The sequence below is a fragment of the Raphanus sativus genome, chromosome 7 (genome assembly GCF_000801105.2).
Source record: "Raphanus sativus cultivar WK10039 chromosome 7, ASM80110v3, whole genome shotgun sequence".
In the NCBI taxonomy this organism is placed as follows: Eukaryota; Viridiplantae; Streptophyta; class Magnoliopsida; order Brassicales; family Brassicaceae; genus Raphanus; species Raphanus sativus.
Genome location: NC_079517.1, coordinates 7159157 through 7183326, shown reverse-complemented (window position 1 = coordinate 7183326; position 24170 = coordinate 7159157). Strand labels below are relative to the sequence as shown.

At 35.7% G+C, this 24170-nt stretch overlaps 2 protein-coding genes across 2 annotated transcripts; both read left to right on the top strand.

Annotated features, from left to right (window-relative positions):
* The first annotated feature begins 4954 nt into the window (after positions 1-4954).
* Positions 4955-6929, top strand: LOC108815017 (uncharacterized). The gene is made up of 2 exons (XM_018587676.2): positions 4955-5118; positions 5736-6929. The coding sequence occupies exons 1-2, from the start codon at positions 5065-5067 to the stop codon at positions 6393-6395; spliced, it is 714 nt and encodes a 237-aa protein (XP_018443178.1). The 5' UTR covers positions 4955-5064; the 3' UTR covers positions 6396-6929.
* A 2707-nt stretch (positions 6930-9636) lies between these two features.
* Positions 9637-12740, top strand: LOC108816832 (cation/H(+) antiporter 9). Its single transcript, XM_018589393.2, has 4 exons — positions 9637-9996; positions 10077-10558; positions 10955-11501; positions 11596-12740. Exons 1-4 carry the CDS (start codon positions 9751-9753, stop codon positions 12721-12723), a joined length of 2403 nt encoding a protein of 800 aa, XP_018444895.1. The 5' UTR covers positions 9637-9750; the 3' UTR covers positions 12724-12740.
* Positions 12741-24170: the final 11430 nt, after the last annotated feature.

Genomic DNA, 24170 nt, shown 5'->3' with positions numbered 1-24170 from the left:
TATTGATAACAAAAAAATGTATTATTTATTTAGATACAATATATTTAAAAAAAAGTTCACCCCGCGCAAGGCGCGGGTTATCGTCTAGTCACTATTAAAACAAAAACAAAACACTAATGTCAATGCAAAACTATATTACAAACCTGATTCACAAACCCAACTTATATCGAATATTAAATATTGAAATGGGAAATTAGAGACTGTTCATATACTATTTTCAATCATACCTTTGTTACTAGTTTTGTTTCTCTTCGTATGCTATTTATTTGTAATAAATAGTCTATAGGTAGGAGATACTTTAGTCTTCTGCTGTCGATTTATTCACAAAAGGCATTCATGAGTGAGCAATAATATTATTCTTCACATTAAATTCTCCTTTACATACATACAATGTAGAAATATTTCAGTCGAAGCAATATGTTTGGTGTTGACAAAAAAAAAAAGCAATATGTTTGGTTAGTGGGTCGCTTATTCTTGCATCATTGATATAATGAATTTTACGACCATTAGATTTACACGCGAAGAGCAGCCTTTTTTTTAATCTTATGCACGGCCTTTCTTGATTGCACAAAGATGCTTGAAAATATTAAGTTGTTAATTTATGTACACAAGGTTCTTATCAACTGATGTCGTAGCAAGTTTGATGCTGAGGCTATAGCATGTCAACGCATACAAAAAAGATATGTTTCCCGTTGGTTGAACCAGAATTTCATCATTTGAAAGTGTAACTAGTGTGCTATACTGATCAGATTACCCCTAGTCCAAAAATTATTGATGAATGATATGAATATGATAATTTGTTCAACTGCTACAAATATGTAATTTAGTGACTCACGGAAGACTCAGAATGGGACTTGAAGGATTTCAGAACCAATTGAAATATTTGGGCTAAAGATATGGGCTCTACTCCTGGGTGAAGAACCATTATAAGATTCAAACCGGTAATTTTGAAAAGAACTATGCTTCTAACGAATTAGAATTGTTAATATTTTGATTCGAGAAAGTATACCATACCAAAGCCCAATACTCTACAGTACCCAAACTATTGTCGAAGATCGTGGTCTCTAACATAATTATTAACAAGCATTATCTTTTCTTTTAGCACTATATATTACTATAAACGAAGCCTGTTGAGGCCGGCTTTGGGGGGCAATCAACAATTCTCCAGAGAAACTAGGGAGTCTTCTGTCAAAAAGAGTGTTGATGCGAAAGTTTGCACACTCACTTGATTTTGCCGTGCAAGAGGAAGCAGCCAAGTAACATTACGCCACAGCTTGTCCAAAGCTGCTGACAACGGAATCCCAACTTGTCTACGAACCTTTGGACCAGTTATCGAGCTAACATCTGCAATTATTCCCGATTTCCATCGCTAAGCACAGTCTTAAGATTTTCAAATCCCATTTTTCGTTTTTTCAATCAGGAGACGACTATACTGGTTGAACAATGTGAGATAGCCCAACTAGTCAACAAAATTATATATATATCACATATGCAAGAGAAAGGAAAAAAAAAACTAAGTAGACGTAATTAGGTCGAATGGTTCCGTGACTTCTGTCTGCTTACTGTATAAACAACTGTGAACTGGCTATTGGACAAGTCCACATATAATGAGAAGTGACGTCCACATACTAGAAGTAGAACTATAAAAAACCCAAGAAATATATACATATATATAGACTTTATCACACACACCATCAGTATATATACTTTTGGGCTAAATAATTCAGTATCACAATTATACGAAACTTATCGAAAAAGCCATACTATTCAATCTTCTAATTGTTAAGAGCGTTACATATTGAATAAGAAGACACATAAATTCACTACCAATCGATTTTGATTTAAATACCTATGAACTTTGTTATAATATTGATTACACTTCCATATAAAAATATAAAAGTAACATTGTGGATCTGAAATGCTATAAACTCTCGCAAATCATCTGCTTTTTGTGTAAATGGCAAGTTATAAAATACTATAACATATATCTGAAAGGAAAAACATATATATATATATATATATATATATATATATAATGATTTTCAAAGGCATGTGTGGAGAACCTTTTTTAACTGCCACAACGGTAAGTTCGTTTAGCTTGTTTCTTACTTTTTCAAACTAGTTTATCCATTCATTCATTAAAACTATCATGAGGGAATTGAATTATTGGCCGACAAAATAAGCAATCTGGTTTCACTTGATATCGAATTTAAGGATGTGAATTAATTTGACTAAACTAAAACGCACACAAACTTGTTTCATTCATAATGATAGTGAAGAATGAAAGCAAAGCATGTCCCGTTCATTTATGGATAGCTCCCATGTTTGTGACTTCGTATAATTAGCTCTTATCCGTAAAATATCTTTGTTGTGAAATTGCCAACACGATCATATTTCATAGGGCATTAACTATTAGATATTGGATATTGTGGGTCATTGTATTCATATAAGAGAGAATGATAAGCACTCACCACTAGTGATGTTTTTGAATATAATTCAGTTTATATTCACCATATTTTGACCAATTTTCTTGTGATTATTTGATGAATTTTCAGTTTTATGGTTATTGAGCTTACAATTCCCATTACATATTTAATCTTTGTACTAACAAACACGGGAAACATTTAACTTTTCTTTATGGATACCACTGTCGTTTGATAGCCAGTAGCCAAAACATATATGTTCTTAACATTTTATCACCATGAGAAAAGAAAGAAGATTTAAAGTTTTCTTGTCATGCTCTTAGATTAATGTTGTTGAAAGAGACCATGAAATGATAACTCTTGTCTCCCTACTTTTACTATTGGAATTACTTTTTCATTCTTTTCTATATATATTCTCGTTAACTGCATATTGTTTTTTTTTTTTTTTGATAACCGTGGAGGTTCCCAGACGGTAAGCCCAGACTAATCCCCACGAGACCTTCCATCCGGGCAAGCACGGTTATAGGCGGAAAGGTGGCTAAGGCGACTCGAACCCAGGGCGGACACTCCAGCTGGAGTTCCATTACCACTAGGCCAAGAGCTCTCGGTTAACTGCATATTAGATAGAATCCTATAACTAGGGGTGGGCACGGAGCGGATATCCGGATTTTTAAGATATCCGTGATCCGATCCGTTCCCTACGAATATTCGATTTTTCGATTCGATCCGATCCGTAACTCTTCGGATATCCGGTGCACCGGATATCCGCGAATATCCGAATTTTTGCCGGTTATCCGATTCGATCCGTAAAAAATAATAAAAAATTAAAAAAATAAATAAAAATAAAAGAAAAAGAAGAAAATATAATAAAATAATAATATCTCATCATAATTTTTCAAAAAAACCATATACTTTCAAAAAAAATAATAACTAAATAATTAATTTAGTGAATAAAAACATTATAAAACTTATATAGAGATATAAAAGTATATATATTATATAATTTTATAAACATGTATACATATATATTTATATAACGGATCGGATCGGATACCCGTTTCTAAAAATATTAGTATTTGTGATTTGCTTCGTCTTTGACGGATATTGGATTTTAGTATTTGATTCGATTTATTAAGTTACGGATATTTGGATTTTTTGGATCGAATCGAAACGAATAACGAATCAAATCAAAATTTACGGATATTTTGCCCACCCCTACCTATGACTCTTTTAATGGATACCAGTATACCACTATCACAATTGGTAGGAATGTATCGTGCAATACATTTATATTATATTATAATATTATTATCATCATCGACCATCATCACCACACAACAAATGCCCAGCAGCGACCCAAATATGGAGTTATTACTTTCCTGACTTTACTTCCACTTGCAGTAAAAGTCAATTAATCATTTTCATTAAAGTATTCAGGATTTCTTTGTAACAATTTAAAGTTTTAAGGATATTCATTTCTATATTTTGCCCAAGAAATTAAAACTAAGTTTTCGCTCTCGCTTGACCCCATTAACTCATTTACGTGTTTTTTCTTCCACACCAAAATGCAAGGCAGTGTATGTACCCAGTCCATGTTAAAGCTACACGCATATCTGAAGAAAATAACCAAGTCCTTAAACTGATAACTAAAAATCTTTTTCAGTTTTATATCTTAGGTTCTGTGATATTCCACTTAAAATTTGTGAACGAAGATGTGTCTTTTATTTCTTTTCCACGAGTAGTGATAGGTTTAATAATTAAAAAAGGGATTCCATCAAACTTTTCTCAATAAATTGGTGGGAAAAGTTTGGTTACCTGCCTCTTTTGCTGACTATGGAATCCACTTCTCATTGACTCCATGCATCTTTAGTTGTTTATACACCTATATACTTTCATCTACATATACTTTCTGTGTAGAAAATTGAAAAATATGTTATTAGAAGCATTCGTTCCCGCTCTTTTCGGTGCACTTGATTTTTCTTGGATAAAGACAAGAAACTGTGTTGTATTCCAAGGAAAAAACGAAGAAGAAAACAAAAAGACTTATTAAGAGTTGGGACTATAGTGTGAGTGATTGAGACCAAAGTCAGTAAAGTACGTTGTTGGTCTTCCACCGTGTTCTTACGGACTGAGAGGTGGAAAAAAGAAGAAAAACGATAAATGTATAAAATTTCCAACAAAAGATGGAAAAAACTATATATTTATATGTATAATATCTAAAACACCCACTTAAATTATTTTAAATTTTTGATCCTACTTCAAGTAAACATGTATAAGAATGATTTGCAAAAAGATCTGAATAATATTTGTATCTAAAACCACTTTATTTTCATAGATATACTACAGATACATATATTTTTCTTATAGTTTGCGCGGTAAAATATAAAATGGAGTTAGTTGGGATAACGTTGCAGGAATCATGTGCTATCATTTTATTTTATTTATTTATTGTTTTAGTTATTTGATTAATTATTGAAATCTCGAAAGAAAACTACATACCTGAAAAAAGCTTTAAGCAGGCCAACATGTTTTTACTTATTTATAAGTCCTTCCGTCCATATGTTAAACTCCATTCTCTCTCTCCCTCTCTAACATAATTTTATAGAGAATCAAAAGATCTTCAGCTCAGTTTAGTAGATTTATGGATAACCATAGTAATGCTCTTCTTGGCTGGCCTTACTACTCCCATGGAAAGGTAAGTTTTAAACATTATTTCTGAAGTTGAGTTTCCTCTGTTCCGTACGAAGTAGTGTTCTTCTTCTTTTGCTTTATCTTTCTTTCAGTTTCTATTTTGCTTGATTTGCCTAGTAATGTCTGCCAAAACAAGAAATTTCTTGAAGGTTTTATAATTTCTTCTTCTTGGTCTATTTAATAAACAGCCGAATGTAGACCTAGTTTCAAAGATTCATCAAGTTTTAGAGAATGGTGGTCTTATTCTGCAACTGTGACTCAATCCCTGACGTGTTTAGGATTTTGCTAGTCACCTAACTAAAAGAACATGCTGTGTTTTCATTTTCTATGAAGTCAATCATAATCACTAAATGTTGTAGCTTAGTTGCTCATAATGAGGTTCTTAAGACTCAAATCCTAGCTAGTTTGTTACAAAAAAGACTCAAATCCTAGCTAGTTTGTGATTTTGTTACTAACACTTCTCAAAAGTACAGAGTTTAACCAGTAGTGAACAATGAGTGACTGTTCATGTAGGAGTCCCCTGTTTTTTTTCCTCTGTTCTGTCCCATCATACTTTTTTTACTCTGTTTCTTTCTTTTGTGTCTATTTATTTATTTATTTGTACTTTTGTGAAATTTACAGACTACAGAAGAATTAAGACACTCTCTTATGTGCACAATACTAGAGCTAGAACAAACAAAAATGTCTGCCCATGAGGAAATAAGGAACAGAGATGAACAACTGATCCATCTCAAAGACTTCTTGACCAAAACCATTAAAGAAAGAGACGAAGCTCTCGAGAAATGTCAGCGTCTCATATTCGATAACCTCTCGCTTCAACAACAGAAGCATATGACTCCTCCTTTATCCGGAGCTTCAAGCATTGATGATGAAACATTACAGCCTCAACAACTAGCATCCCACAAGAGCTTCTCCTCCTCGGATTGCGAAGAGAGCTTCATGTCACCCACTGAGCATGTCATAAACCCACAACCACCTCAGCTTGAAGAAGTCTCAGAAGCTGAGATTATGGATCCACTGCTTCCAGACAAGCCACTGCCTGAAAAGGGTAAGCTTCTACAAGCTGTTATAAAAGCAGGGCCTTTGCTTCAGACACTGCTCTTAGCCGGTCCATTGCCTCAATGGCGATATCCGCCACCGCCTCTCCAGACTTTTGAGATCCCTCCAGTCACAGTCCAGTGCCCTAACGTCAACAATGGGTGTGGAAAATTCAACAGGAAGAGGGTATTCTCAGATGGGTCATATTCAGAAACTAAGTCTCAGAAAGTTCTTCTCCACTGACTGGAAGATCAAAACAAGTCTGGCTACTGATATTTTACTTTTAAGTTGTAGTACTAATAGTCATCTGATATACCATTTACATAGGTCAGTTTCAAGATTAACTCTCACTTAGGGTTCAAGTGGGAGTGATTTTTGTACATTAAGGCTTTTGGTTATGCGCCATTGTGGAGACAAAGTCTGATCCATTTAGATTTAGATTTAAACTACTGAAAAAGAAAAAAACTCCCCTGGTTTGACCTCCAAGTCAATGGAGAGTTAATGCTATGTGAGAGAGTTTGCTATCTTGTTTCTTTCTTTAGGGATGCTTGCTGTGTTTTTTCTTTTGAGAGTTTTGTATCTCAAATCCATTTTCAAACTCATGTGTTTGGATCCATGATGTGTTGAATTAGGGTTTCTTTTCTTGTTTTTCTTATGTTGAGGGTTTTTCCTACTGATATTATGTAATCGCTGAAGCTCAAGACTTTAGCTTCATAATGTAATTTATTTTTGTCTGCAGTAACTGGTATTTGGTAAGTAAAGAAGTTGCTTGTCGCCTTTGTGGGGGTGTGCTTGAATGATTTTTAACTTCTGAGATAATTTAATTAATATTGTTGCTTTAGGGAGAGATGGGTGAGAAGTCGTTAGTAAAACGACAACCCAACAACGTAAAGGTCTAAAAACCCGAAGGTATTCCTTTGTTGGTTCGGGTGGGTCCTGAAGATCTGAAGCCGGATCTTCTTGTCCATGTAACGTGAGTTTAGGAGTTCTCAACATAGACAAATCAACTCATGGATTGGCTTGTTCATTAAACTAATACTATACTTAAGAAAGCAGACAAATAATCTCCCTCGGAAAAATTAAATTGTTTGACCGAGAATTCACTAATATTTTTATGCAAGAGGTCAGGTTTCAATTTCCTGAAAAAAGTTATTAAACAATTGTGCAGACTACAGTGAAAATACTTATAAAGGATCTTCAACTAGTGAAAATAAACTCGGTCATGCGTAGATTTTCATAATATGGTTTAGGTGATGCAGTTAATCATAAATCTTCATAGGTCAAATAGTATTATCGGTCGTCGAATCGTCTATATAATTTTTCATTATCATATCGTGATTGATAATCGTAATGAATCAGTGTTAAAAAAATCTTTCAAAAAAAATTTAGACACCAAACCAAGCTCTAGTTCAGGTATTAGTTAACCGGTTGAACCAACAACCTGAGGTACACCTGAAGAGCAAGAGTGAATATCGGGTCCTCTCTGAGTATTGTATGAACCGCAGCCACTGCATCTATGGGCGACCAAATGAAACCGAACCTTCTCATTTGAACCACAGTCATTGCAAAGAATCCATACCTGCTTCTGGTGCGGATCTAGAAACAATTTGTATGGAGGGCAAAAATAAAAAATAAAAATCACTAGATGAAATACCAAAAATATTGTCACAAACCCGTACATATGAATTATTAAATATTTTAGTCTCTTAAACTTGTCAAATATTTAAAGTACTAGGATAAAACCCGCGCCTTGCGCGGAGTGAAGTTATTATTTTCATTATGTTTTAGAGAATGAAACAATAGTTCGATTTTATATGGATTACATGTGTTCATACCGGATATCGGTTTGGTTTTGGTTCGGTTTTCGGTATTTCGGTTAGTAAAATATAACTAATATACTAAATCCATATTTACTTCGTTTCGTTCGATTTATATACCGTTGTTTTCGGTTTATTCGGTTTATGCCTAAAAACATAATTATTTAGTTTGAGATCATATTATATATTATACAAATTTTAGAGTCATGTTGTCAAAAAGTCATTTATTAAAAAAATATTATATATTTAAATAAAAGAATAGAAAACAAAAAGACGCTTCTATCATCTAATAAAATAATCAAATTTAGAATTAATATAAAAGCTCTAAATTTTAGAAATAAGAATAAAAAATTAAACAGAAGTACGAAAGAATTTTTTTTCTATTCTTCCATATTTGGTGTTCATCAAATTAATATGTCTTGGATTGAACACAATTCTGTTTATTTAAGATAAAAAATCTGTAAAGAATTCAATTAATTGTTGTTTATCAAATTTATAATATTTATTTAAATTTATTCAATGTTAACATAAAGAGAAAAAATCAATAGAACACATTGAAAATAAGAAGCCTCAGATGCAGTGAGTTGTTACTTAATTATAATTCAAGTGATTTACAAATTATAATTATAGTTCAATTTATATAACAAATAGATATTCATGCGTCGTTATAAATATATACATATTTACATGTTTCTACTTTTAATCAGTTTTTGTTCAGTTTAATCAGTTATAAATCAAATCATGTCCAAATCTCATGGTTTTTATAAAATCACATTCGGTTTGTATAGTATATACTAAAAAAACCATATTATATATTCTGTCAAAAATACTTGAAAGTATATATAAAATAGTCAAAAGTATGTTTAAAATGATTTTTTCTATAGATTTTCCAAAAGTACATGTAATATATATTTTGTCTACATTTTGAGATACTTTAAGTATATAATGAATTTTAAATTTTTTAAAATTATTTAAATGGGTTATCCGAACCCGAACCAAACCCGCAAAGATCCAAACCAAAATATTGAAATACCCGAGTAGAGTTGAAATTTTTGAATCCAAAAACCCAAAACCCGAATAAATCCGAACCAAACCCGAATGAGTATTCGAAGCCCACCCCTAAGCCTTTACTATTTTATGTTTAGTGATTAACGAATTAAATACCGAATTAAATACCGAATTAAATACCGAGATAAATGCCGAATTAAATGCAAAATTAAATGCCGAATTAAATGCAATTCATTCTCGAGACGACACGTTAGCATATTTGCTGAGAATCACTGTGGGAACGACACGTAAGCAAGAGTCATTCTCAATACTTCTCAAATAATATATAGGGGATAGGGGCATATCTTCAATTTGTTATAAAACTAGATCAATTTAAAAATTTACATGGTGGGCAACAGATACTTAGAACAAATGAACTTAAAAATTAATTTTCTTTTCTAAGAAACTCAGAGAGGATTTTGCCGTTGAGGCTGCTGTTAAAATTTCTAGAAGGACAAATCTATACATGCGCCACCTTTTAGCTTCATCCGTCCGTTTAGCCCAAACGTAACAAAAATTGGTCAAAGGGGCCTCGCCAACGGTTTAGAAACAACAATTGCTCAAAGAAACTGTTACGTTGTTGATTTTTTTTTTATTTTTTTTTTTGGTTAAGTTAACATTTGACCAATTTTTTTTTGTTGAGAAGAAACAAAAAAAAAAACAGAGAGAGAAAACCAAATCTTCAGCGAAACAAATAAAAGCAAAGCTGATATGAAAAGTTTTGAGGACAAATCATGAACGAATCTCTAGCACTAACTCTTGCGCCTTGGCCAGCGCTTAGCAACGTCGAAGTTTGTTACCGAGATATCTTCAACATCTCTTCTTACGGAATTTTGGAAAACTATGAAGCTCCGAGTGTCATCTTCGGATACGCATTGCCTCTTCTTGAGTTGCAGATCATTATCATCTTCGTTCTAATCATCATATCTCGTGTGTTCCTTAGGTTTATTGGCGTACCACAGTTCGTTTCTTATATGATCGTAAGTTGATTTCTTGTGCCAAAAGTTACATGCTCTGTATTTCTTGTTTCGCAAGTAACAAGTCTTTGATTTTTAATTAGACGGGGTTGCTTCTGGGACGTCACCTATTTGATCTTCTGGACTTTTCTTCGGACCGTTTATCGTTAGACGTTGCGTTAGATGGTAACATAGCGTTAGAAGGTGTGGCCAACTTGGGTTTAATAATGTTCACGTTCTTGATGGGCGTGAAGACCAACAAAAGAGCCGTGTTTCATATAGGTAAAGGCACGGTTGCAATCGCGGTTTTGTCCTTTTTGGTGACTATGACCGCCGGATTAGCCTTCAGAAACTTTCATATAGACAAGGCCGACCCTCTCTATATGCCTCTGAAACTGGCCCCAACAGAACGCACCGTGATTGTCTCGGTTCAAGCATTAACGCTGTTACCGGTAATAACGCACCTGGTATATGAGCTTAAGATTCCAAACTCGGAGCTGGGCCGCCTCGCCATATCTATTGCAACGGTTAATGATCTCCTAGGATTTATCACTCTGCAATGCGTGTCCTACGTAGCATCTTACAGGTATGCAAATGTCCTCGTTTTAGGTTTTAATTGTTTTATTTCTCATCACTTTTTTTCAATATCTTTTGACAAAAAAATAACTTGTTGATATCAAAAAGATTTTTTAAAAAAAAATTAGAATCATATATGTATATATATTGGTGATCATGATTCCCACCTCCTAAAAATAAGTTTTTTTTGATACAGAATATTTGACTTCAGCTAGACTTGCTCAACAAAAGATTAAATTTGGTTTTAGTTCTTCCAAGAGACTAATCTCTTAATAAAAGACTTTTGTATACATGCTATTTTTCTCATTGGCTGATATATATTTTGATAAACTTGCTCAACAAAAGATTAACCATATTTTTCTTTTGGATTTTGAACACTTAATAATAATTGTTAACTGTCATATAGGTATGTATCGCCTAGAATAGCCAACCGCGATGCATTGGCAATGACCATCTTAATCCTTGTGATTCTATTCATCATCAAGCCTACGGCTCAATGGATAGTCGACACAAGTCCAGAAGGCAAACCCGTACGGGAACTCTACGTATACGGAACAATTATCACCGCAATCGCTGCGAGTATTTGCACAAGTTATTTCCACCAAGTCCACGTTTTAGGAGCTATATTGGTCGGGATGGCTATCCCAGACGGTCCACCTCTTGGGTCAGCGTTAGAAGCCAAATTTGAGGGATTGGTGACAAACATATTTTTCCCGATTTCAATAGTGGTAATGACCATGAAAGCTGACATTTCAAAGGTATTTTACGCGTTTGATGACATAACCATTAACATATTTCTGGTGGGTTTCACATTGGTCGTCAAATGGACTGCTACTTTTGGTTCTTGCTTGATCTTCAAATTACCTACTCAAGAGTCTATTATCCTCGCCATTATGATGAACTACAAGGGTTTTGTCGACTTATGTTTCTTCGAAGGAGCTGCGAATCATTGGGTATAAAAACTTCCTCAGAATCCTGAACATACTTTACATGCATACATATTATATCATCATAATGTTGAATTAATTGGTTTTTTTTTGCATGTAGAATTTATCGCAAGCAACGCACACGTTCGTGATAATATACGTTCTTGTGATCGCGGGAGTGTTACCTACTATAGTGAAAACACTATACGATCCAAAGAGGAAGTATATAGGATACGTCAAGAGAGAGATCATGCATCTGAAACCAAACTCCGATCTCAAAATCCTAACATGTTTGCACAAACCAGACAACATCTCAGGAGTGCTCTCGCTGCTACAACTGCTCTCTTTCCCTCCAAACGACGAGAGTAATAAAGACAGAGGAGTCATCGCTGTCACAGCATTACACCTCGTGAAACTCGCCGGGCGTTCGTTTCCCATCTTGATACCACACGACAAGCGGACTAAACCGCAGTTACGTCAAAACTCTTACATTCAAACAATGATGCTCGTGTTGTCCGAGTTTCAACAAGAGAATTGGGCATCAACGACGGTTAGTTTCTTCACAGCTTACTCTCATGAGGATCTAATGGATCATGACATTTGCAACCTCGCTTTAGACCACCACACGTCGATGATCATCGTCCCTTCTGGACGTAAATGGTCACCTGATGGATTATATGAATCTGACAATACTGTGATCAGAAGTGTGAACGCTTCTCTCCTCGACCGTGCTCCTTGTTCTATCGGCGTCCTCAATGACCGAAGTTACCGTACCAAGAAAAAGAGTAACGGCACCGTTAATGTCGGTGTGATCTTCATTGGTGGTAAAGATGATCGAGAGGCGCTCTCGCTTGCCAAATGGATGAGACAGAACCCTAGAGTGCGTCTCACGGTGATACGGTTTTTGTCTGGTCGAGAACCAGACAAGTCCAAGAATTGGGATTACCTTGTTGATAATGAAGTCTTGAGTAATTTGAAAGAAACCTATGCACCCGCTGAGAATTTCTCATATGCGGAGAAGATAGTAAACGGTGGTCCCGCGGTGGCCACCGCCGTAAGATTGGCGGCGGAAGATTATGACTTGATGATTGTAGGGAGAGGTCGCGACGATGATTTACTGGATGTCTCGGGTTTGGCCGAATGGATGGAGCTTCCGGAGTTAGGAGTCATCGGAGATTTGCTTGCATGTAAAGATCTAAAAACTAGGGTTTCTGTTTTAGTAGTTCAACAACAGCAACAACATGAATGAGTGTAACATGTCAATGATCCCAGCAAAAGAAAATAGAATTGTCCTCACATTGTTGTAAATGTTGTGATTTCCATTATATTGTAGATGTTAATTGGCATGACAAATTCATTTCCTCTCGTTTCGTTTTGAATTTGCGAGTCCATGATCCCTGAAAGTATAGTAACAATAAAACTACAATTTATCTTTTTTTTTTAAACTACAGTTTTTACCATAATAATTCGTTGACTTAAAGAAGGGTAATTTAGCTTAAAATTCAAAACTACCTCAGAAGTTATGTTTTAGGATGGGTACACTAAAATTAGATAACCCTTTCACAACTCAAATTTTTCGTATTTTACAAACTTCCCCAAAGTAATATTCTTCTGATCAACGGTATCTTACTGAGAAATTGGTATTCCGAAAAGCATTATTTGACTCAACTAAGTGTTTGATTTTTGATTGACAGAGTATAAGCATTAACTCAACATTTAACATAAAACATTTACAAGATGATAATGTTATCCAAATGTTTTTTACTCAATGCTTTCATATGAAGTTTTTGATAGAACATTTGCAGTTAGAATATATAAAAATATAATATAATTTTATATAATTTATTTATTTTTATTTGATTATATAAAATTTTATGTTAATAATCAAAAATAAATTTGTATTTTTTAAATAAAAGTTTCGATCAAATTTTTTTAACTTAAAAACCCATATTTCACATTTAAAATTTGATATAATTTATATAATAATACATACCATTCATTATTTTTAATAAAACATAACATAATATATAGTTATATATTATATATTATAAATAAAAATATTTAAATTATTTAGAAATAAATAAATTATATTTCATATATTACTTTATATAATATTATATATGAATCATTTACTACTCTACCAATACATAAATAATGATAATATATATAAATTATATTTAATTTATTTAATAATACCATAAATTATAATCATAAATAAATTTAATATTTTTAAATAATTTTTACATTTTTAAAAAATAATAATAAGATTTCACATTTAAATTTAATTTTAGTTTATATAATTAAATAAGATTCATTATTTTTAATAACAAATATATTACTAATGTAATTTAATATATATTATTTTTAAATAAGTATATTGTATAATAACTTTTATGATAATTTTAAAATTGTATAATGCTGCTGTTTTACCAATAACTTTAATGTTAAGAACTTTATTAGCATCATCCCTTTGAAAGTGCTCTTACGTACATTCCTAGTGATGGACCAATCTGACTATATCAACTCTAATTTTTTTTTCAGATCAACTCTGATGCTAATAATTTTTTTTTTTTTTGAGAAATGATGGTAATAATTGTTTTTATTAAAATCCTTAAACAGGCATGAATCATAGTTGCAGTGAGGTAGCAGTCGTTTTTAAAAACACAACGGCGTTGATTAGCGTGATGTTCTTCCATAAATAATTCACTAAACTAACTTAAATAAGCAGCATTAATCATCCATCCACTTTATATATAACAAAGCTACTTCTTTCGAAATATAAAATAAATACGCTTGACCGATATTATTTTATCAAAATGGCAAAGTTTGCAACTCATACAAATTGCCACATTGTGAATGTTTTTTTTTTGAATTTTTTTTTTCTTTTAAGAACCAATCATATATTTTACCCCCCCCCCCCCCCCCCCCAAAGAACCAATCATATAAGCACGCCTTCATGGGCACATGTAAGCAGGTGAGAGGAATGCATGTAGGAGAATCCTTTTTGAAGGATCGGTTATAGATGTGACATAAGATAGTACGTAAGCTTCGCTGTATGTCAACTTCACCCGTTATATGAATGAATATTCAAACAATACGCGAAGAAAAAGCCATGAAAACACTAAAACTTTTTTTTTTTTTTTTTTTTTTTGCTAAATCATTTTCAAATTAAAAAGGCATGAGACCAAAAAGTTTTACAGCAGTGCTAGTAGGCGAAGGGCCTATTTCTAATAAAGAACCATACATGAACCCCAATGGGCCAGAACTGTCAATTGGTTAGTTTGTCGCTTCCACTTCCTTGCTTTGCCCAAACAAGAAAACAGTGCTCAGTCGACATGCAGAAGACGATCAAGGGAGAGGGGGGTGAGTGATCCAAGTCCGAAATAAGGCTGAAGAGAGGGTTGGATCAGTGAGGCGGATTGCCGCTATTTTCCGGCGGATCAGTTTCTCAATCTCATGAAGAAGTGATGATGGATCACGAAAAGAGGAGCGATGGATGCGCGAGTTTCGTTCAGACCAGCAGTAGTAGATCGTCGCTTGCCAAGATAGGAGGAGTAGAAGGCGCCATTCCATTGAGAGGGACAACGTTTTCAGCAGTAGTAGGACATCGTTCCAGTCAGAGAGGAGAGTTGTCAAGGGGCTTCGACGAACCAGACCGCTCCATATACTCCACGAGTAGCTGCATGAGAAGAACAAATGGTCTCGAGTTTCCTGGGCAGAGTTACAAAGGACGCAACTCTGATCAACACTCAAACCCCAATTTGCCATTCTGTCTTTCGTCGGGCACCGATTAAGTACAAATAGCCATGTTAAGAACCTGTGCTTCGGGATTCCTCCCGAGAACCAAACCTCCTTGTGCCACGGGACTTGCGGCTGCACATTCCTGAGGGCTTCATATGTATGCCTAGCTGAGTAAGTTTGAGACTTTTTCCCATTTGGGATCCATTCATACTCGTCTCTGTAGTTAGTTAAAGCGATTGTTGACAAGTAAGTCTGAATATTTACTTGTCTTTCAGACCGAGCCGGCGGTAGGTTCCAAGTATCCATCTCCCAAAGTTCCGCTAGAGTAGTGTTTGGAGGGATGCCTAGCTGACGAGAACCTTCTCCCTGAAGGTAATTGCGAACGTTCCCAAACGGGGACCAGTTACTTGTCCAATAGTAGCAAGTCTCGCCATTTCCCACTCTCACTTTAATCCACTCAAACATTGTGCTTCGCAGTAATAGGAGTTGATTTGCCAACCAGGAATGCTTTTGCTTCGTGTTTATCACCCAGAAGTTGTTGATGTCCCCATCAAGCACCTCCGTGATGTACCAAGTGGCCCAAATCGAGTCTGGTTTGAAAAATAGCATCCAAATCAGTTTCAACACACAAGCTTGATTCCAAATAACCCAGTTTTTCAAGCCCAGGCCTCCTTCCCTCTTCGGTGATGAGACCTTTTCCCAAGCGACTTTTGATCCTCCATTACCTTCTACCTTCCCTTTCCAGAGGAACTTCGCACATAGAGAGTCAATCTCAGACAAGCAAGCTTTTGGAAGTATATAAGCCGATGTCCAAAAGTTGATGATGCCAGAGATGACAGTTGAAATCATTTGGAGTCGTCCTGCAAAGGAGAGTGCGCGCACCGTCCACGACATGAATTTGGATTTGATGGCCTGAAGAAGAGGCGCACAGTTAGTAAGGGAGAGCTTTTTGGTACACAGTGGTACTCCGAGGTATCTAACAGGAAGAGCTCCCAAGGTAAGTCCAGTTGACTGAACTATTCTGTCTGTTTCATGAGGCTTCAATCCCGCTGAGAAGATGGATGTTTTTTGCAGGCTGATACCTAACCCCGATCTCCTCTCAAAGTCCTGCAAAATCTCTAGAATGCAATTTACAGAGTCAAGACCACCATCACAAAAAATAAGTAAATCATCCGCAAATGAGAGATGCGTGAGGCCAGTCCTTGCACATTTGGGATGATACTTTAGTTGTCCCCGCTGAGCTGCATGGTTTAGTGAGAGAGAGAGACAGTTCATAGCTAGCACAAACAAGTAGGGTGAGAGCAGGTCCCCTTGACGGAGGCCTCGCTTGCCTTTGAAGAAACCATGCACCGAGCCATTAAAACCAACAGAGAAGGAAGTAGTGCAGACACACGCCTGAACCCATCTTATGAATATTTCAGGTAAGCCTAGTCCCCTAAGGCATTGAAAAATGAACTCCCACCGTATTGTATCGAATGCCTTTGCTATGTCCACTTTAATCGTTATTCTCTTGGGCCCACCTTGACGATGGTATCCTTGGACAATTTCAGATGCAAGCAGTGTGTTTTCAATGAGGAGGCGTCCTTTGACGAAGGCTGTCTGGTTAGGAAGTATCACCTCGGAGAGAATTGTCTTGAGGCGCCTCACCAGAATCTTCGAGATTGCCTTGTATGTAGTATTACAACACGATATAGGCCTGAAGTCTGTGATGGCAGTGGCGTTTGGCCTTTTTGGCACCAGAGTAAGAATTGTCGAGTTGGTAGCAGAGGGGAGAAAGCTGGAACGGAAGAACTGAGTGATGGCGGTTATGGTTTCTTCTCCAACAACAGGCCAAGCAGCTTTGTAGAAGGCCGATGTAAATCCATCCGGTCCCGGCGACTTATTTGGGTTCAGCTTCAGAAGCATCGTTGATATTTCCTCCGGGGAAGGGAATGCTGCAATTGTCTCCTTCTGGGTCTCGGAGCATCTGAAAGGTAAGAGCTGAAGCATCCACTGAATAGAAGAAGATAAGGGAGGGAGCACATCTGGGGCTAAGATACTGATGAAATGATTAACAGCAAGCTGACACAGCTGGGCAGGATCCGTAACAAGAGTGCCGTCAGGTAGTAGGAGAGACCTGATGGCATTATACGCATATCGTGCAGCTGCAACCTTCATAAAGAACAGAGTATTCATGTCACCCAGCTGAAGCCAGTTGATCCTCGATTTTTGCTTGAAGAATGCTTCCTCAATACCCCGGAGAAAGGTCCACTTATGGTGAAGAGCACGTTCTGCCTCAAAGTTCTCAGAGCTCGGGTCCTCCAGTGATCTTACCTGCAACACTTTGAGCAAACTGTTAGTAATCTCCACTCTCTTTTGGATATCTGAAAATCTCTCTTTGTTTAGTGTTTTTATCACTCTCTTTAACTGTTTAATTTTATAGGCTAACCCATGAAGGTCTAAAGCTCTGCTTCCACAAAGAATCCAAGCTGTCTCAACCGACTCCAGAAACCGGGGGTGATGGGCCAGGAAATTTAGGAATTTGAAAGGTCTAGTTCCGGTAAAGGGTAGTGGAGTGGAGAGGTTTATGATGCAAGGGGTGTGGTCAGAGAACTCAAATGGCAGGAAGGTCGCTGAACTATCAGGAAAACAGTCCAGCCAAGTTTCATTCACCAGAGCTCTATCAAGTTTTTTAGTAACAGGGGCTGTGGGACATTTGTTGGTCCAAGTATGGGAGCAGCCTTGAATGCGCAAATCCATCAATCCCAAGTCCATAAAAGTGTTGCTGAGATCAATCATATCAGATGAAAGATGGTCTACAGAGGGAGAGGAGTGCTCTGAGAAATGGGTTATCTGATTCATGTCGCCACCAACTAGCCAGCATCTTGTTTCCAGGAAGTAGGTGGTTTGTATTTCGTTAAGATCATCCCATAGAGGTTTGCGCTCTTCTCTGCCATTGAAAGCATAAACAGCCGTGAAATAAAAATCAGAAGCTCCAGGGACCGAGACACAACAGGTGAGGGATTGGTTGGACTGGTGGATTAACTGGACAGAAGCTGGGAATTTCCATATGAGGATGATCCTCCCATCCTGATCTGTATCATGATTCGAGGAGAAGTTCCAACCTTGACAGACTCGCTGAAGAATAGGGTTCAAGTTCGGTTCTTTAATATGAGTTTCCAAAATAGCACCAACTATAGGTTGGTTAGCAGCTAGCCACTGAGCAAAAGGTCTATGCTTGTCCGGATCATTGAATCCACGGACGTTCCAAAAAAAGGTTTTTGTACACATGATTAAAGGGAGGGTTGAGTCTCCCCATGGGCAGTGGGTGGACTCAGGGTAGAGGATGAAGAAATGGAAGATTCAAGGTCAAGGAGGAGGGGAGCAAAAGGGTTTGAGTTTGTGACAACAGAGAAGGCTTGGAGAGGGGGGGGGGGTGAAAGAGAAGGAGTGGAAGGGAGGGGAGTGTTATCTGGTGAAGGAGGGGGAAGGGTAAAAGGTTGATGGCAGTAGCTAAAGGTTTTGGAGAGGGAATGTCAAGGGACAAGGGAGGGGGCAGCGGAATAACAGGACGATTAACAAAAGGGGCAGAAAGTGCTACAACAACATTTGTAACACAGGCGGTGAGACATCATTCATTTCGCAGTCAACAGCATGCTCCAAAACAACAGAGGGGACAGAGGTCTTGGTTGGGGTGAGGCAGTTGTCAACTGCCATATCAGAAGCTGGAGTCGGAGCGTCTTGAAGGGTGCTGTCAACCGCAACAAGCAATCCATCAGCAGGAGAGGAACCTGAGACAGTAGTCTCTACAGGCGATTCAGTGACAACGACAGGATCGACAATCTTTTCTTGGTGAGATTTCTTCAGGTTGGAGTGTCCTTTTGGCCTGACTTGTGTCCACTCCTGGGGACCCTTTGGGCAGTTTCTCATAAGGTGGCCTGATTGCTTGCAAGAGTAGCAAGTATGGTTTGAATTTTTCTTGTGAGATGGCTTTTCTGGAGCAGTATGGGAAGGAGTGGCTTTAGGAGGGAGGGGGATGAGGGGGCAGTTTCTGGATATATGGCCAACATCTTTACAGTGAGCACAAATTGGTGGAACCCATGGGTACTCAACAGCAACATTCACAAATGTACCATTCTGTCTGCCCACTTCAATGATCGAAGGAAGAGGAAGGGTAGTGTCAATTTCCACTTTAACATGGGCTACGCTGATACTAGTGAGATTCAGAGTCCAGTCGTCAGTCTCTTTAGGTTCTCCTATTTGGCCAGCTATGTGACTGAGGCCCTGCTTATGTATCAGATCAAAAGGAACTCCTACAAGGTGAGCCCAAAGCTGAACACGTTGAAGAGAAGGGGAGTAGTCATCAGCATGGGCTGCCCACTGAGATGCGTGAAACATTGTCGTATCGACATACCAGAAGCCCTTTTGCGTTACTTTCTCTCTTACAAAGTCATTGGGGAGCCGCACGAGTACTGAGTTTGTCGTGGGGGACATGTGAATTTCAAGATGTTTCCCCTTGCCCCACATGTAGTTCAGGACATTCTGGATGAGAGTATAGGCAGGAACTCTTCCAAAGAACCTACAAACGACAAATTCCCGATGGAGCTCAGCACCTTTTTGGTAAACCTCTTCCGGTATAACCACTAAAACTTGACTTAAGGTAAATCACTATCAATTTAATTAATTTGGGATTGACATTCTTCGTTTATTTTAAGAACAAAACTTAGCTTCACCCTAAGGTGAACCTCTACATTCACCCACCAATAGGAATTAGTTTATTAAGATTTGATATCTCTTAAAAAGGAAACCAAGTAATAAGAATTTAATGAAATAAAATTATGTTTTTAGATAAATAAAAATAGTAGCAAGTATAAAAAAAAATATATTCTTTTTAATAATAATAAATCCGTCAGAAAATACTAAACCCTAAACCCTAAATTCTAAACCCTAAACCTTAAATTCTAAATATTAAACCCTAAACCCTTGGGAAAAGCCTAAACCCTTGGGCAAATCCTATACCCTAAATCTTTAAATTTAAACCAAACCTTAAATCATAAACTAAATCCTAATCCCTAAACCCTAAATCATAACCTCTAATACTAAACCCTAAATCATTAATTTCAAAATGGTTTATAGTTTAGTATTAAGAATTTATGATTTAATATTTGTCAAAGAGTTTAGGGTTTAGGGTTTCGTGTTTAGAATTTAGGGTTTAATATTATGGTTTATGATTAAGGGTTTAGGGTTTAAGATTAACGATTTAGGGTATAGGATTTGTCCAAGGGTTCAGGCTTTCTCCAAAGGTTTAGGGTTTAGTATTTAGAATTTAGGGTTTAGGGTTTAATATTTTCTGACGGATTTATTAATACTAAAAAAATATTTTTTTTTATAATTGCTACTATTTTTTATTTATCTAAAAACATAATTTTATTTCATTAAATTCTTATTACTTGGTTTCCTTTTTTAAGAGATATCAAATCTCAAATAACTCATTCCTATTGGTGGGTGAATGTAGAGGTTCACCTTATGGGGTGAAGCCAAGTTTTGTTCTTATTTTAAGTTATGTCCGCCAAAATATTCGTAGGTTTATCTGAGGAAGGATTTATTTGCTTTCTCTACTCTATTCGACATTCAATTCGAGTTAATCACATTACATCACATATCCTCAGAACTTTCAACCCAATGTAAACAATTAAGTCTGAAGGGAAAACATCACTCATGACTTCATCTCATGCGTTTTGTAGTTGTATTACGTTATGAATACTGTTCATACAATTACACACTAGTTGCAAATATTATTGGGTATTAATTAATGGATTATTGATGTCTTGCATATTTCCATTGTTTTATCTTCATATTTGCATGCATTTTGATCATCTAGAATAGGATTTAGGCTTGTTAGGTTGCATTTTGCATACATAAGTCTTTATCAGGTGTTGGAGTACCACATGGAGCATTTGGGATGCATTAGAGACTCAAAAGAAGCAAAAGGAGTGATTTAGAGACGTTCAGGGCCGCAGCGACTACCTTGCAGCGGGTCTAAGCAGTCGCTCCGACCTCATCACCTGGAGCGACCACGCCCCAGCGGCTCCCACCACCCGCTGCGTCTTGCCAGCCTGGAGCGGCTTCATCCCAGCGACCCGTGCTGCTCGCTCGTCTTCTTTGGAGCGACCATGCGGAGCGAGTAGAGCCGGTCGCTGCGGATCATCAGCTGGAGCGCCTTCGGAGCAGCGAGGAGTGCTGCTCGCTCGTCCCATTTGCAGCGACCGATCGGAGCGGCTGTCTCCACCCGCTGCGCTTTTTCCCTGGAGCGATCCCGAGCCAGCGAGAGGACCAGCTCGCTCGTCTCATTTGCAGCGGCCGCGTGGAGCGACCCCTCCTGGTCGCTCCGAGCCCGTTTCATCTCGAACTTAAACATTTCTCAGGGGCATTTTAGTCATTTGTATGCACGTTTTTCTGTTCTAAAACCTAAGTTTAAGTATTGTGTAAGCCATCAGAGGCTAATCTATCTTTTGTTACTTGGTAAACATCAAAAACTATTGGAGATTCATCTTTTGAATCATTGATTCTCTTGTTCTTATTTTATTTCTTGTTGATTTCTGTTATTTCATCTCTGTTTATGATCAATCTGAAACTCAATATGAGTTTAAGAATGATTATGAACTTTAGTGAGTAATCCACCATTGAATTCATGGGTTAGGAAGATTTAGGGTGATTAAGTTAGTTCTAGGATGTTTTAGTATAATCAAACCTTATTCCTTGCCTAGGAGAGTATTCATAATGCATCTGATGAGTTGGCCTCTCAAAAGTTGATCTTTAGACATCTCCCACCCACAAGGTGTTCGATGATATGTCTGAGTCAACTCTCCTAAGCTCTTAACACACTTTACCAAAGACATTTGTTGTTAAGGTGTTAAGATAGCCAATAGACTTGTTTGTTAATGATTGCTTTTATATTATTCAGCCAAAGACATTTGATGTCTGAAATATGTTAGCAAATGAGCATTCATCTAGACATAGAGTTTGTTTAAGATTGTGTCTAAGCTTAAGGTTGATTAGTTTGATTGATTGTTGCCATCCTTAGTTCGAAACTTGATCACCCAAGGTCTAAATTCCTATACCCATGAGTTCTCCTTTCTCATAAAAGAAAGTTCTTTGATTTACTGTTGTTATTGTTTAGTTACTGCATCTTAGGTTCTAGAAATCATCAAATCTTCGATTGCACTTAGATTAAGGAAGTACTTGTATTCTTGGTGCTTTGAATCCCTTGGAATTGGTTCGACATTTCACTCATATTACAACATTTGTTTTAGGAAATTTGAAACTCCTAGCATCAATTATAATATTTTAATGTTTCTTTGTTATGCTATTAAAAGTTATGATAAGTACTAGATAAACTATTTTTACTAGGGTTTTCGATCCGGTAAAATCGAACCAACTAAAACTGAACTGAACCAAAATAGAAAAAATGGTTTGGATTTGGTAATACTGAATATACCAAATGAATGTCATTCTTGAGAAGTCACTGTATATGAATATGGTTTGGTATATAAACCGATCAAACCGAATAAACGATCAACTAAAATATATAAGTAAAAATATATAAGTATAATTATATGTAAATTATATAAGATAATTAAGAATATATACATAATTTATTTCATTGATATGATCTTCATATTTAAAATTTTGATTTTAGTAATTTAATATTTATTTTTAGTTAAAAGTGATGATTCATTTATATTAAATTAAATAAAACAAAAAATTTACCTTTTTGTTAACAAATATGTGTGCTAAAATTTATTTATTTATAATATTATGGATTACTAATTGTTTTATTTTTATTCTATAAAAACTATTGTAATTATTAATTTAATATGTTTACTAATAAAAATATGTTTAATAATTATTTTAAATATTACGAGAAAAATAAAAAATAGACTATTTTAACATTGAAATATCATCATGTTATATAAAAGCTGATATCTAATTATATAATGTAAAAGTCATAAAATATATTAAAAATATAAACAAATTTATGATTTTTTGGTATAAGATCGAATAAACCGAAAACTAATGGTATATAACTGAACCGAACGAGATAAAATATGGTTTTAATATGGTAGCTATTTTTATAAACCGAAATATCGAAAAACCAAAAAAAAAACTGAACCAAAACTGAACCAATATCCGGATTGAACATCCTTAATTTTTACAACCGATAATTATACCTTGTCTTATAAAGATTCATGCAAAATAACTGCCCTAGTCTTCTATGAATATATATATGCATGATAATCATTTGTATCTTGCTTGAATAAAAAAATAACCATTGATCGCATAATTTTTAATGTGAGATTTTTACCTTTTTAATAATTTATAGTCATTTAAAAGAATAGTTGCTAAAAAAAAGTCATTTAAAAGAATAAAAATGTCACATATAAGAAAAATCTAATTTTTACTACTATATGCTTAATATGATTGTTTAATATATTTAAAATATAAAATTAAACAAAAAGAGAGAGTATACAAAAATTATCTCAAATATATATGATTCGTAATTATTAATTGTCATATCTATGTTAATTATATTAAGTAATTCCATAATTTTTATTTTTAAAAATAATTGAAAATATTCTTATGCACACTACTAAAAAATTTGATAGTTAGTTTAATAAAAGTATAATATATATTTATATAGACCAGTTTTTTCTAAAGATTCTTGGTGATTACACGTTGTTACAAAAACAGGTTATAATACTTCTGAATTAGTTGGGTTGGCCGGTTTGTCAACCTGATAGATAATACCAAAATAAAGCAATTGCATCGTGACACGTATTAATTCGTTTGTGTGTGAATGTATGTGTATGTCACAGTTCACAGATATTTTATAAGGTGAAAGCCTATAGGATAGACTTTCTTTTTAAATCCTTCTCTTTATTAGAGCGTCTGACATATAAAAGAAGGACACCGCAA